General features: G+C 42.4%; 1 protein-coding gene across 2 annotated transcripts in view; it reads left to right on the top strand.

Moving 5' to 3' along the window:
* The window catches only part of B3GALNT2 (beta-1,3-N-acetylgalactosaminyltransferase 2), a 37877-nt gene that overhangs the window by 15358 nt on the left and 8412 nt on the right, over positions 1-14107 (top strand). Inside the window, exons 6-9 of one of the 2 annotated variants that reach the window (XM_056852671.1) lie at positions 3959-4069; positions 8168-8246; positions 9702-9882; positions 12400-12525. In XM_056852671.1, the coding sequence (XP_056708649.1) occupies positions 3959-4069; positions 8168-8246; positions 9702-9882; positions 12400-12525 (497 nt within the window). Of the gene's footprint in view, positions 1-3958; positions 4070-8167; positions 8247-9698; positions 9883-12399; positions 12526-14107 lie in introns of both variants that reach the window. The other variant, XM_056852670.1, reaches the window with a different exon arrangement.

Here is a 14107-nt window from a genome sequence, read left to right as displayed (position 1 = left end):
CAGTGCACATTCTGTCTATTATCATAGAGTCATCTCTGGGGTGTGTGGAATTTATCCACCAGGGTCAGACACTGGCATGGTGCAAGTACTTTTGTAGAAAGTTGTTCATAAGTTTTTAGAATTACTTGGAGGATTTTAATCTTTGACACGTGGCATTTTTATAGCTACACATATACCATCTTATATATAGCTTTAAACTTTAATATATCCACGTGGCAATTGAATTTATCTTATAGGCGTATTTGGTGTACAAACCTAGGGCGAAAACGCACGGTCGCTTTAGCCTCCTTTATTCCCTGTTTCAGCCAGGATTTAGCCAGGATCGAACGCACGTTTGGCGAAAATGCATGCGTTCGATCCTGGCTGAATCCTGGCTGAAACAGGGAATAAAGGAGGCTAAAGCGACCATGCGTTTTCGCCCCTAGATTGGCTGTGGCTCTCTTATGGGCTTCCTTTCATGTGGTGACATACATTTGCCTCTGTGTAATGGGTGAGGTGGCCTTATGTTTGCTAGAGTTAATCTGAGAAATAATACGACTTTTTTTTTTAAGTTAGTGATCTGACAATCACTAACTGTGCCCAGGCAACTTCAGTGAGGTCTTAATAGGAATGCTAGGAATCTGTAGAATGTGGCAGCCGGCCTCCTGCAGCTGTGGGAGGGGGAAGATCATATTTAGCCTGTTCAGTTCCTGTTGCAATTAAGGCTTCATATTATTAGCTATAAACCTTGGGGATTGCTTCTCTGTGCCTAGAGACTGCCTGGAACTCTGTATTAAATAGGGGGAAAATAACATACTGTATAAATGGAGTGAGTGGGTAGATGTCATCTGTCTTCTTGATTGAAGTGCACCTGTCCTTTTGATATTCTTAAGGAGAGCGACGGAGGAAAAGAAATAACTTCATAACAACCAGTTGTCAGGCCAAATTAATACTGCTTTAGAAAGCTTCAAACTGATTAAGGATAAGAGAAACTGCAGCCAAAATAAACAGTCAAAGAAATGGAGGCAAGTTTTAAAACAATATTTATTTGTCCCTGACTCAACCATGTCTATTGTTTGTGTATTAATGAGAGAGTCAGAATAACAATAGGCACAGTACCGTTTGACATTTTAAAGAAAGCTGCTTTTGTCAATACACCTGCTCAGTCGTGTTCATCAGTGCAAAGGCTATGAGGGTGGCATTTAAATATGGAGAAACCAGATGATGTTGTCTCAGATGTGCTGCAAACGTTTGCCTTTCTGTAGTTTTAGCCCTGAGATTTTCATCGGCACAGCTTACAAAAAAATATATTAGCTGAAAGCCAATGTCATTGTTAACTTGCTTACATATTTCTGTAGGCAAAAAAAGGATTCTGCATTTCAATGCATGCTAGAAATATAAATTCGATCGCACTATATTTCCCCCCTTTTAATATACAAATCCAATGCCTCTGTGACTGACGTAATGCCTTTTTTACTAAGTGATAGGGACCCCAAGGCTACATTGTCAGTGGCAAGATTTGTTTCTGTCCTTATATCCCTCCAACACTAGATATATGCTGCTCAAGATCAATTGATCAAGGAGCTTCTAAGGGATAAAAGGAAAGGAAAGAAATATAAATTAATGAAGCTGCTCCAAAACATTTGAAGTTTCCCCAGTGCCTTTCCCCCTTTCTGTTCCTTAACAGATGGAAAAACCCAGCGTGAAATCAAATTGTCTAAATAACTGTGCAACATATTAATAATATACTCTCTAGAATTTCATAGATGAAAAGGCAGATAAGAGATGATGCTCCTGTTTTTACGCCAAAAGTTCAGTACTCAGTTTGTGTATTTCTGAAAGTTATATGTGTATATTTATCCTTCAAGAACTTTCCTTCTGCTGATACAAGATGCCATTTGTTCTTTGGGCTAGAGCAGTGGTTCCCAAAGTGGGCAGTACCACCCCCTGGAGGGTGGTGGGATTACCTAGGGGGGCACTAAGAGGCAAGGGGGCAGCAAGGGGGTGCTAGAGGTGGGCCCCTTCAACTGTGTTGTTGGATAGGGTTGGCTGGGGTTGAGTTTGTGGAACCAAGGGGGCAGTGGCCCGAAAAGTTTGGGAACCACTGGGCTAGAGTCCTAGGAACAAAGTATGGTTAGAGCCTACAAAGCACAAGTGATGGGCACTTTCAGTTACGGATCTTTCCTACATCCTTCCCCCCCCCCCCTCCTCTACCCAGCAGGCTCTTGAGACCTTTGAAAGGTCTTCTCCCAGGTAAAGACTGGAGAAGAAACTGAGGCTTGAGTCTACTGTTCGTTATTTTTCTCCCAGTATCAATGAGGGGGAGTAAGTGATAAATGAGAGGAGCGTCAGCAAAAGTACATTAGAAAGCTAAAAAATCGTGTGAGCTGCCTAAACTTGCAAGGAGCTATAAAATGCGCGCCGGGGGGGTGGGAATTAAAGCAAAGTGTGCTCAAACAGTCTGACCAGGGCTTTCTGGAAGAGACTATTGCAGTCCAGTAATTTGACTTCCTTTCTACTACATGTTACTGAACCATTTTAATTCTCATTTGTTTCACTGTACTTTCTGAAGGTGGAGCTATATATTGTTTTGGCAGACATGAGGTTCCAGTCCACTGTTTGTGGTGATAAGGGAGAATGCGGGTCCAGAAGGGCACTTCGAGGAAAGATTTGGCAGATACAGTGCTTAACTCCTCCTGCACCCGCTACTTTCTGCCTGTGGTCATTTTTCATTTCTGGTATACAACTCCTCTGAGAGCGAAAAACAATCTCTACAATCTGCTGGGGGGGCGTGGTAGGGGAAGGCTTAAATGTCCTTTTCTGCTCATACGATCTCCTGCAATTGCCGCCCCTGTTTTTGCATTAATATTCTGAGGAAAACATGGTCTTGGGAACCTCTTTATTCCTTCGTAATATTAGTTTTCACCCTTAAACACGTAACTAGTGCTGTGGTCCATGTGATATGATCATAAGTGGCTTCTTTTTAAAGCTTATCAAAGGTAATTACTTTTAAATAATGTTTTATAAAACAAAAAGGTTCCCTGGTTCCGTTTATGCCACATACGTGTAAAAATGTACACTGCAACAGGTTGCAAATGTAAAATTGACCAACAATGAATGAGGCTTCAAACATAAACTAGCAGAAAAAAAAGATGGTAACGACAATGAGGGACTGGTTTTTTGAGGTTTCTGTTGAGCTTTGATACTGATAGCACATATTACATGACTCACAGATGCTTTATTCCATTGTCCTGGCAGGTAAAAAACTATTTCGGGGATTTCATTGGAATGATCTGTTACTAACAGCTCATTCCTGAGCCTTGTGGCGGCCGGGGATGGCATAACCAAGGCGCTGCCGCAGTGCTTCTGAAGAGGTTTCCCAGCTCCCGCAAGGCTTCAAAATGTCTTTTTTAACAGTGTAAAATGCTGGTTCAGCACTGCTGTTGCGGAGGGGGGCTTTCCCAGGCTTGAGGGGCTTTGGATGCTGACTACCGTCAGTTCCACCCCTGGGAATGCCCCCCCCCCCATATGCCAGTGCCGCATTTCTCTTCCGGGATTTAGGTCCCACAGAGACTGCTTTGTTGGAGCGGCATGCAGCTCCGTGGTGCCCAGGCACCGACGGAACTGCCCCTGCCACCAGCATAAGAGCCTTATTCCATGGTAAGAGGCCACTTACTCTGGCAGGCGAGGTCATGCCACCTCCAGAGCACTTTCAGCCCCCCACCTCAGGAATGTACTGTAAGTGTCTGGTTATCCCTAACTGATTTCCCTGTACATAAAATACAGTATTTATGGTTCAAGAAGCCGTTGGCTTAGGTACGGCTTTGTACATTAGAACGAGACTGTAATGCTTGTGTTTTATTCAGTCCTCCAGAGAGCCTTAACAGACTCGAAAAATCCATTTGTATAGTTAGTGTGTTGGTGTGTATGTGCATATATTGATATGTTGTTAACACTAAGTGGTGGATTGTTTTGGCAGAGTTTTGAAGGCACTATTGTGTGGGAAAGCCAGGATCTTCAAGGCCTCGTGTCTAGAAATCTTCATAAAGTGATGGTGAATGATGGCGGAGGTGTTTTCAGAATCACTACGGTTGGTCCTTTATTACCATATCTGCTTTTTATAATGACAGCATTTTGGTAAACCTTTTAAATGGTTCTTAAATTCTTATCAAATATTTTTGTATTGTATTCAAGTTATTTCCAAAACTTATGGCTACGAATTTTTTAAAAATCCACTCTCTTTTCTCTATTCTCTTTTCCTTTCCTAGCTTGAGTACTTCAGTTTCCTTCTTGGTTCAGTCTCTTTGCCCTTCTTAACTTGGCTACTCGTTTGCTTTTCTGTGTCTCAATTTGTTCACATTTTTCCTTTGTTATTCTCACTTTCTAGTTTCCTATTATATTTGGTATAAGCTTCTGCTTTACACTTCTAAATATCTTTACATTTTGGCCTCCTCTCTCTTCCCCTTATTTGCTCCTTTATTGTCTCCACTCTGCTTTCCCTTAGGCTGTGCCTCAGATATTTTTCTTCTTTTCAAGTCTTGTCTTTTTTCTTTTTTTGTACCTTTTCTGTGGAGCTCAGTGTTCCACAGTATCAGCTATATTACAATAACACTGTCCCAGTGTTCCACCTCTTTTTTTCCTTACAACTTTTAAAAAATATGTTGAAATGTGCCTGTCTTCTTAAACTTTTGACTTTTGGCTTCTGCATCTTCTTCTCTTGCTTTCCTTTTCTGTGCTTTCCCCCTTTACCTCCCTGCATTATCTTTTTTAGATTTTAAGCCCATGGAACTGATTCATCATCATCAGTATTTTGTTTTTGTATGGCACACAGTTATTAAGAGTTCCATAAATATTATTACTGTCACATGATAGCAAACCAGAATGTTTCCTTTGGACCATCTCCCGTCTCCCTGAGAATTTTAAATGTTTCCAGTGCTGTAAAATTATATCAATCCACAATTTTAAAAATAGTCTCCAGAGATGAAATGCTAATGTTCCTAACGTTGAGTGACATCTTACTAGTCAAGCTTCTGAGGTTATTTTTAAATTGTGTTGTGTTCCTAGCGTAAGACTCTAGGTCACAGGTTTACCTAGAACAAATTGTTTTGAATTATTACAACAAAATTCAAACGTGCTAGGGAAAAATGTTCCTACGTGTGTTTATACCTTGAGTACCGTGTCCGTTACTGAATTCTAAAAAATGTATAGATTAACAAGATTATCACTAAAGGTAGGGGCCATGTCTCTGCTGGTCAGAGTGATCCATGCTGGTCTAAGGGGGTTAATGGTCTGATGTGGTATAAAGCCGCTTCATAAATTCATAACATACAAAATTATTACTGAGGAGTGGTAAAGAGGAAACTAATATAGATATATAACATTTAATAAAATATAAAAAAGGAACAAATGTTTGCTTTTTTGTATATTGTAAATTATTCCCTGAACAAAATATGTTAGATTTTGTTGCATGGTTGAATATTAAAAGGTAAATTTCAGAACGACAGAAATGCAGCCATGTGTGAAATTCATGTAGTGGGTGTCATGTCATTTTGTTCTTCCTCATTCACTTCCTGTTATTACTTCTGGTGACTGAATAGTATGTTGTATGGATGGACCAGTGCTTTTCCTGTCAGTATATCAAGTTAATGTTCCAAAAGATTCTCCATGCTTGACTGTTCCTTTAAAACTCTGTTGGAGGGAAAAGAGTAAGAGGATAATCTCTCGCAATTGGTTTTTCACATCTCCCTAGGAAAGCTGTTACACAGTTTTATTTATAACCTTTCATTTCAGTTGTATAGTAGCTGGATTTCCACCCTCAGTGCAGGACATGATTCCCTTTGGGATCCACAAACAGCGATATAAGTATTGATTGCTGTGGGTTGCTAACTTGGAGCCAAATTAGACATTATGTTAAACATTAGGCTGATGCCAAAATGTCAGCAGCAAATGTAGCTTCTTTAATCTCCCACCGTAAAGTCCAGTAGAATTTACCAGTGTCATGATGTCACAGTGTTCCAAGTCCTTAATTTCACATTATTTTTATTTATCCTGCTCATATCGTCAAAAAGGCTCAATGCATAAGGGGGGCAACAGTGCATCTACTATTCCCTCCATGTTCAGGTGAAGGACATTAGCCTGATGTTTAAAGTCAGGAGCCCTGCCTTTTGGAGAGTACTCTGGTTACAAAACAAGAAAATGTGTGGAGGTTGGGGGGATTGGATCCAGTGCCAAATTTTCACTTGCACTAGAGCTTTTTGCACACAGGGAAACACAAGAAAAAGACTGTGGTATGCACTTGCATTTAGTCAAACTTATGGTGTCCCCACTTGCATTTCCCCTTGTGCAATCAATCCTGGGATTTCATGAAGTGAACCTAGCAGGTTCTTGCTTCTCAAAATGGCTGCAATATGGGAGACGGAGGAGATTGTTGTGCAAGATCTTGTGTGTGCATGTCATTGTGTATATGAGCAAACTAGGATGGGAGCGGGGGATGTTGCACAAGATATCAGCAAGCGGAACTATGCTAAGTAGATTTCTTTTTCCATTTATGCATCACTGAATCTAACCCATTGAGCTTTCGCACTTTTGAAGAAGTGAATAGGGTTTTTATCTTTTATGCTGCAAGTCCACTTAGTTCATGATAAGCTTGAACTCAAGTCCACTTAGTTCACGATAAGCTTGAACTCACCTTAGGAATCTTGACTTTGAATGCTACATGAAAAGGGAAGTATTCCATTGACAACACAAAATGGTTCATCTTCTCTTGCTGTGAATAAAGGTCTCCGCACCCTTTGTGAGTTGCAAAGGTCATGGATTAAATTTACTTCTGGGAAATGGACAGATTGCAGCCATGACGTAATTGTCTTTTTAAGGCATCAGTTTAATGGTTCACAAACTACTGTGAGTCATTGCGTCTTGGTCAGATGGATCACCACCTGAAGGCAAAGAACCTAAGATGGATTCTACAAACCCTTACACAAGTGGACTAGCATGAAAACTGAAAAGCACCCTGGTTTATTTGCTCCATGTGTGGATTTCAAATGGCATTCAGAACCCCTCAGATGGGACCTTTGCAGTCCCTTGGGTAGGGGACATCTGTCTTTACCTTCATCATACTCACGTTCAAATTAATGAGAGAACTCATGCAAAGAGGGTGGTAGTAGCAGTGTAGCAGAGTTCCTGGGTGTAAAAGGTATATCTCAGTAGTGGCAATTGTCACTTACTAAAATAGTCACATCTCACTTTTCCTCCCACCAAAAAGGGTTATTGAGGTATACTAATGCAGTGCAGATCTGGGGAATACATACTCTTACGTTGCATGTCAATTGCAATTTTATTCTGAATCAAATACTATTGGTGTAAGTTTGCAGCAGTGCTTTGGCTTCATGGTTGCTTCAGTGATGTCCCACCGCCCAGTTCTGTACTGTTCAAAAGCCCTGTGAAACATCACCTTGCAGTATCGGTGGTGAAAAGCCCTGTGAAACATCACCTTGCAGTATCGGTGGTGAGCTGATGTTACCAACATGCTCTTACTGATTCATTCTGCTAAGCCTGTGGCCTGTCCCCACCTTTATTTTCTGACGGTAGCTTAAGTGATTTTACTGTTAAATACCGAAGAACTAATTCGAATAAATAAGTGCTGTTTCATGAGTGACGTTTATATCGAAGCCTTTGAATGTTATGGTTTTGGAGCTTAAACCCATTTTCTGCCGTCATCACTATCCTGGTTTTGTTTTCAAGTCTGTTTATTTAGTCTCATGAGGAATATTGGAATGGAACACAAAACCTCCTAAGGGGTTTGTGTTGCTTGGTCATTGCTAATTTTAATGAGTTGGCCAGAGAAATCCCTTGAAGCATCCATGAAGAATCTAAATTGTTTAGTTTTAATAAGGAATTTGGTTTTTTAAAGAAATACTGAACTGCATCTTTGTATGTTAAAGAAGTGACCAGGTTAATCTATTCATGACTATTGAACATTATTGTTTTCTACCAAGGAGTGCTGGGAATTCTAGTTCTGTGAAGGGATTAGGGATGGCCAAAAAAGGAATTCTTGGGGAACTTGCAGCCTTAAACATTTCAGTGTTCTTGACAGTTAAAACAGTTCCAAACTGGTTTAGTACTGTTTTATAGCAATGTGAATAGGAAAAATTGAACTAATTCTCATATTATTAATCACTCTGTGAAACAGGCAGGGGAAGGATCATTGCCACATGAATTTACACAAGGTGTGGAGGGGATCACAGGTGGTTTTATTTACACAATTCAAGGTGAGTATTCAAATATTCTGTAAAGATGTAATCCATTAAAAATTATTTTGGCTGATGCTTCTTCCCTCCATTGAGCACAGATAGCTGAGCCCAAGCAGTTATCAGATTATATGTAGTATTCTGTAGCCAAGTGGGCGTGCACATTCCATTCTGTTTGGAATACTCTATTGGTACAAGTTTATGTATTATGGGATTTTAACATCTGCCTAGGAATTGTTTTAACGTCGCTGACAAGTTGCAACCTGCTCTGGGAGGTCAATCGGAGCCCCAGCTCTCAGGGGTGCTTTGAGGTTTGTCAGAACTTAGCATCTGAGGAAGCATCAATACAGGCTTTGGGGGGGGGGTTATATTCTAATATATGGAAGAAATTATTGCTCTCTGTAGCAAAGTAAGGTGGTATCCTTGACAATTTCACATATCAAATTTGCAGAGCCCTGTTTTATTCCTTTTACTTAAGAATAGATGATCAGCGTTGCAAAGTAATGTGCAGGACAGGCAAAATTCTGCCTCATAGGTGGCGGCGGCAGTTCTTCCACCTTCTCCTGACCAATTTCACATAACAGGAGGCTTAGTGGTGGTTGCTGCTGCATCTTCTTGCCACCATATTGCCTGTGATAGTTAGCCAAAAAGAGGAACACACAACTGCTGGTATTTGTGCTCTTCCTCTGGGAGAGGGGTGGAGAGATATGCTGCTTTCTCTCAGCCTAAACCCCACTGCTGTGCAGAGGGAGAGGGCCAGTGGCTGCTGATGCTACCCACTCATGTGGCTGAGCAATTACTGTCTCGGCATAGAAAACCAGCCGCCACAGGTGCATGCTGAGGATGGGGGAGTGGTCCATGCGGGGTAATCCTCACAGCTGCCTAGAGAGAAGGAGAATGTGGTGGCGGTGGGTGCTTCTATTCAGAGATGGTGGTTCAGGAGTTGGTGGCAGGCACCTCTTGAGATACTGGGATTTGCTGTGTGCCTGAACTGTCCATCTGTGACACTAGCCCTAGCAATGAGCTTTTTAAAAAAGAAAAAAAAACACCTCGAGCAGAGATAAGGGCTTTGTTCCAAAATACCATTCTTAGAGCTCTGCTGATGGAACAGAACTTTCCCTTCTCCCTTCTTCACTTCCTAAAATTCTTCTTCTGAGGGACAACGTGTGGGTCTCCAATGGGAGGAAGGAAATAGATGAAAATCATCTCCCCTTCCACTGGTGGAAACGCCTTCCATCAGTGGAAAAGGATCTTTGGCTCTGATTCAATGCTTGGATGTTGTCTTAGTTACATTGATGCTTTCCTATATGCCCGCCTTTGAAAACTATACCTGGATTTCCTCAAGAACACTCTAGTTGCATTCTTGCTGGTGTGTGGGGAAATATTAGAAAATGTGGCCTGTCTATAATTTACATGTGGATGCTGTACATACCTGCGATAAAAATTTCTTAGCATCTTCTGCCTCCCTTTCAGAAGGGGAGGCCCTTCTACAAAGCTTGCAGAGTCGCCCTGAAAGGATTGTGCATCATGTAAATAAGCTTGAAGAGGAAGATGCCTTATTGAAGGACGAAAGCAGCGCGTACGATGATATTGTTTTCGTTGACGTTGTTGACACATACAGAAATGTTCCAGCTAAATTATTAAACTTCTATCGATGGTAGGTTGGGAAAGATTGTTGAGACTTTGCCTGTGGCTTGAAATGACTGCGGGCCTCTCTACAGTGATGGGCTTTAGCTCAATTAATGTGCATTCTTTGTTACTTTTGTGTGCCCAGTTTGTATGTCTTCCTGCCTGGTGGCACTTCTTTGTGTTGGCCCCGTCACATTTCCCAGAAATGGATGCACATTTTATACCTTGGAGAAAATACAGTTATTCCCTCAGATTAGTCCCTCCCTTGCTGTCTTGAGTGTCACGTGAAATGTAACTGGGTGTTAAGGTAATACCGGTAGGGTATTAATTTGTAATATCATTAATAAAGAGTAGCATGTGCAGTGCACGTGCAGTCTCAGGGTTGTATTGTTCTGGGAACTTTTAAAAAATGTTTTATGTTTGTTTTTTCTTTAACCTTTTTTTTGTGCTCTTGGTAGCTCTGTGCTATGCCCTGTGCATCTCAAGTGCTGGGGTACACATTCAGTCCCATTTAAACTTTTCAGCATCTGCTCCTACTCTGGCTGGTGCCAAGCCAATCAGCTGATTCCTTTTGGAGGCAATACCCTATCCATCTTTCTCTGGAGCTTTGACTGCCTAGAGATGAACATCAGGGGGACCAGGACAGGACTCATGACACACCCAGCCTGGTTTCTATATTTGTAATAATAATGTTTTAGCCAGTTACTGAAAATCACCATAGTGATTTCAGTGCAGTGATGGTCAACTTTCTGACACGTGTCACAAGCCACATTCAAATATTAGCTAGTTTCGTGTACAACTACAGTACGTATGCATCTCTGATCTACTGAATTGGAGAGTAAGACAGTGCAGTGGAGGAATACATGTCTCATTTGTGTCATAGCTTGATTCCCTCTTGCTTTGGCCCTAGCTCTTGTCAAACTGTTGTTTCCTTGCTACTTGTGGTGTCAGCGATGCAAGCTGGCCACCCATGTTGAACACATACATGAACACATGAAGCTGCCTTATACTGAATCAGACCCTCAGTCCATCAAAGTCTGTATTGTCTAGTCAGACTGGCAGCAGCTTTCCAGGGTCTCAGGCAGAGGTCTTTCACATCACCTGCTTGCCTAGTCCCTTTAAGTGGAGTAGCCGGGGATTGAACCTGGGACCTTCTGCATGCCAAGCAGATACTCTACCTCTGAGCCACGGTCCTTCCCCAATGTTTTAATCCTTTTAACACTAAGACACATGGAGGCTTAGTTATGACATCACACAAAACATAGTTTATTTTATGGTTAGTCTGTAAAACCAGGATTGGGCTCATAGACGGCCACTCAAATCCTGGTTAGCCTCAACAACTGCTAATCTGTAATCTTGCCTTATTTCCTGACTACTCTGTCCCATGGTAAACAAGAATTTAGCCAGGATGTCGTTGCTCACACATCATGTGACATCATGGTTAAGACTGGCCGTGGCTAATGAACTAAGTTAAGATCCAGGTTTGACGGACCCCAATGTACAATAGTCCCACATGCAGACAAGAGTACATTAACCATAGAGAGCTTGATTAAGCCGTGGTCTCATGTGGTGTCTGAACTAAGCCTGAGAACATTATTAATGGCAACTGTCTGAAACTGTACTTGGAGGAGGGGGAAGGTTGTGATTAGGTTGAGTAGCTGCCCCCTAGTGCCTTTTAAAAATAGAATTCTGTTATGTACCAGAAAAGAAATACAAAGAATGTTGACCTTCCTGTTAGGCTGTGTGTGGTCTTGTACTTTCAGCCAGTGTGGCTTACACAGAGATGCTACAGGGAACTAAAAACTTGCATCTGCCAACATTCTTCCATCTGTTCAAGGAATTATAAATGCCTGTCACTTTGTCTGTCTGATTGATTAGTGCTTCTGGGTGCCATCTTTTGGCCAAAAAAGGATTCCACGGCAGCTAACAATAAAACCCCAAAAAATTGAATAATAACTTTTTATTTTTAACATTAGTTTAAAATATTTACAAGTAAAAACGTTGCGTAAGCTAAAACAACGGACGCTATCCCACACTCTCTATCTAAGGCCTTCCAAGACAGAAAAAATGTCTTTAACTTAGTCTGGAAAGCTTATGGGGATAGTTCTGATGCTTTGGAGGTAGCAATTGAAAAGGCCTCCCTACAGGTCCCGACTAACTTTACTTCAGATAAGATTGGTTCTTACAGGAAGGCTCCTCTCTGGAGCTCAGCCTTTTGATGTGGATGGAGGCACTTTGGGCCCAAGTGTTTAAGCAACTGGAAGGGCAAAACCAGCACCTTAAGCAGAGCCCAGAAACAAATCAGTAGTCAGTGTAGCTTTTATACCACTAGCATGATGCATTCATTACAGCAAGGGTCAGTTAATGATCTTGCTGTTGAGTTTTGTAATAGCTTGAAGGTTCCAAACTGTCTTCCAGGCCAGCTCCGCATAGATTATAGTGCAGTAATTTAATATGTAAATTACATGTGTAACTGTGTCAGGGTCAGTTAAAAGGGATTTCATTGTTCTTCCACTTTTCTTTTTCTTTTTTGGTTTGGCTGCAGGACAGTAGAATCAGCAAGCTTCAACGTGTTGCTGAAAACAGATGATGACTGCTACATAGATTTAGAGGCTGTGTTCAACAGAATAAAGCTTAAAAACTTGGGCAGACCAAATACTTGGTGGGGAAAGTAAGAGCTATTTTTGGTATTATTGTTATTTATCCTTAATTTCACAAGCAAAACCAGATTGGTCCCTGTGCCCCAGGAGCTTACAATAAAATAGACTGTGGGGGAAAGGGACATTTTTAACATACAAACACTTCTTGCCAAAATATATATATATCAGTGTTCTGTGTTTGGTAGCTTGAACTTTACAGTCACAGAAGCAGTATCTTAGGGACTTCTGTAGCAATGTGATTGCTGAAAACAATTTCAGGTAACTCTTTTGATTTGCACTGTAAGGACCTAATAGCAGAGCTAAAGACAAGCTCTTACACGGCATGAATTAGGAGTTAACTGCTGGGTTCATGCTGCACAGAAATTTAATATTTGAAGAGGAGGAACAAAATTTAACACACACACACAAAACAACATGTGCTAGTGTCTTTCTCCATTACCCTCTTCCTTGACTATCTTAGGAGGTCTGCCTTGTGACTTATTGCATTTCCCCACCAGGCCTTCTCAATTATGGCTGGTAGAAATTGTGATCTTGTATGGGGAAGTGCTCTGTGTGTGAGGGGCATTCTTCACGGTAGATTTTGCTTCTGTTTTGCCACGGACTAAAAAAACACACGATTTAAATGTTTTTTTCATGGCCGCGATTTATCCCTATCAATTATCTGTAGTTTTGGTTTTTCATGGGAACAAAGCACGCTGTATTTGACAACGGTTTGGTCTGTCCCTTTTGCAGGAGCCCTCCCCTTCTAACAGGCTCATTGTTTATGCCTGCCCCCAGCTCTGCCCCAACTCCGCCCAGCAGAATACCTCGTGCGGTTCACCAGCCCCAGCGCAAAAAACAAGCACCAGTCCCTCTGGTCTGCTCCATTTTTCTTCCACCCTCGCTCTGTTCTGCTTTGGGAACAGTCAGATTCCAAATTGTGGGGGGGGGGGGGAGGCAGCGCTTTCCTCAAAGCTTCCCTCTATTTTCTATAGGTGTGGAACCCATTGCCCTTTAATGATAGACAGGATTGGGGGGGGGGCAGGGAATCCATGTGCCCAGAGAAGTGTTTAGCTGAAAGTGGGAATGGGGGGTGGGGGGAGAGGAAGGAAGGCCCCTGGATTGCGCGCTGGCCATGATCCAGCCACATTGCATCGTGAAAGACAGGAGGGCTCCTAGCTTGCGTGCCAGCCCCGATCCAGCCAGTGTGCATGGCGAGGGGGGGAGGAAGGCCCCTGGATTGCGCGCTGGCCATGATCCGGCCACATTGCATCGTGAGAGACAGGAGGGCTCCTAGCTTGCATGCCAGCCCCGATCCAGCCAGTGTGCATGGTGAGGGGGGGGGGAGAGGAAAGAAGGACCCTGGATTGCGCGCTGGCCATGATCCGGCCACATTGCATCGTGAGAGACAGGAGGGCTCCTAGCTTGCATGCCAGCCCCGATCCAGCCAGTGTGCATGGCGAGGGGGGGAAGAGGAAAGAAGGCCCCTGGATTGCGCGCTGGCCATGATCCGGCCACATTGCATCGTGAGAGACAGGAGGGCTCCTAGCTTGCATGCCAGCCCCGATCCAGCCAGGGTGCATGGCGAGTGGGGGGAGAGGAAAGAAAGCCCCT

This window comes from Euleptes europaea, chromosome 7 (genome assembly GCF_029931775.1).
Source record: "Euleptes europaea isolate rEulEur1 chromosome 7, rEulEur1.hap1, whole genome shotgun sequence".
NCBI lineage: Eukaryota > Metazoa > Chordata > Lepidosauria > Squamata > Sphaerodactylidae > Euleptes > Euleptes europaea.
Note: the sequence above shows the minus strand (reverse complement) of the source record. Positions and strands in the feature narration are given on the sequence as shown.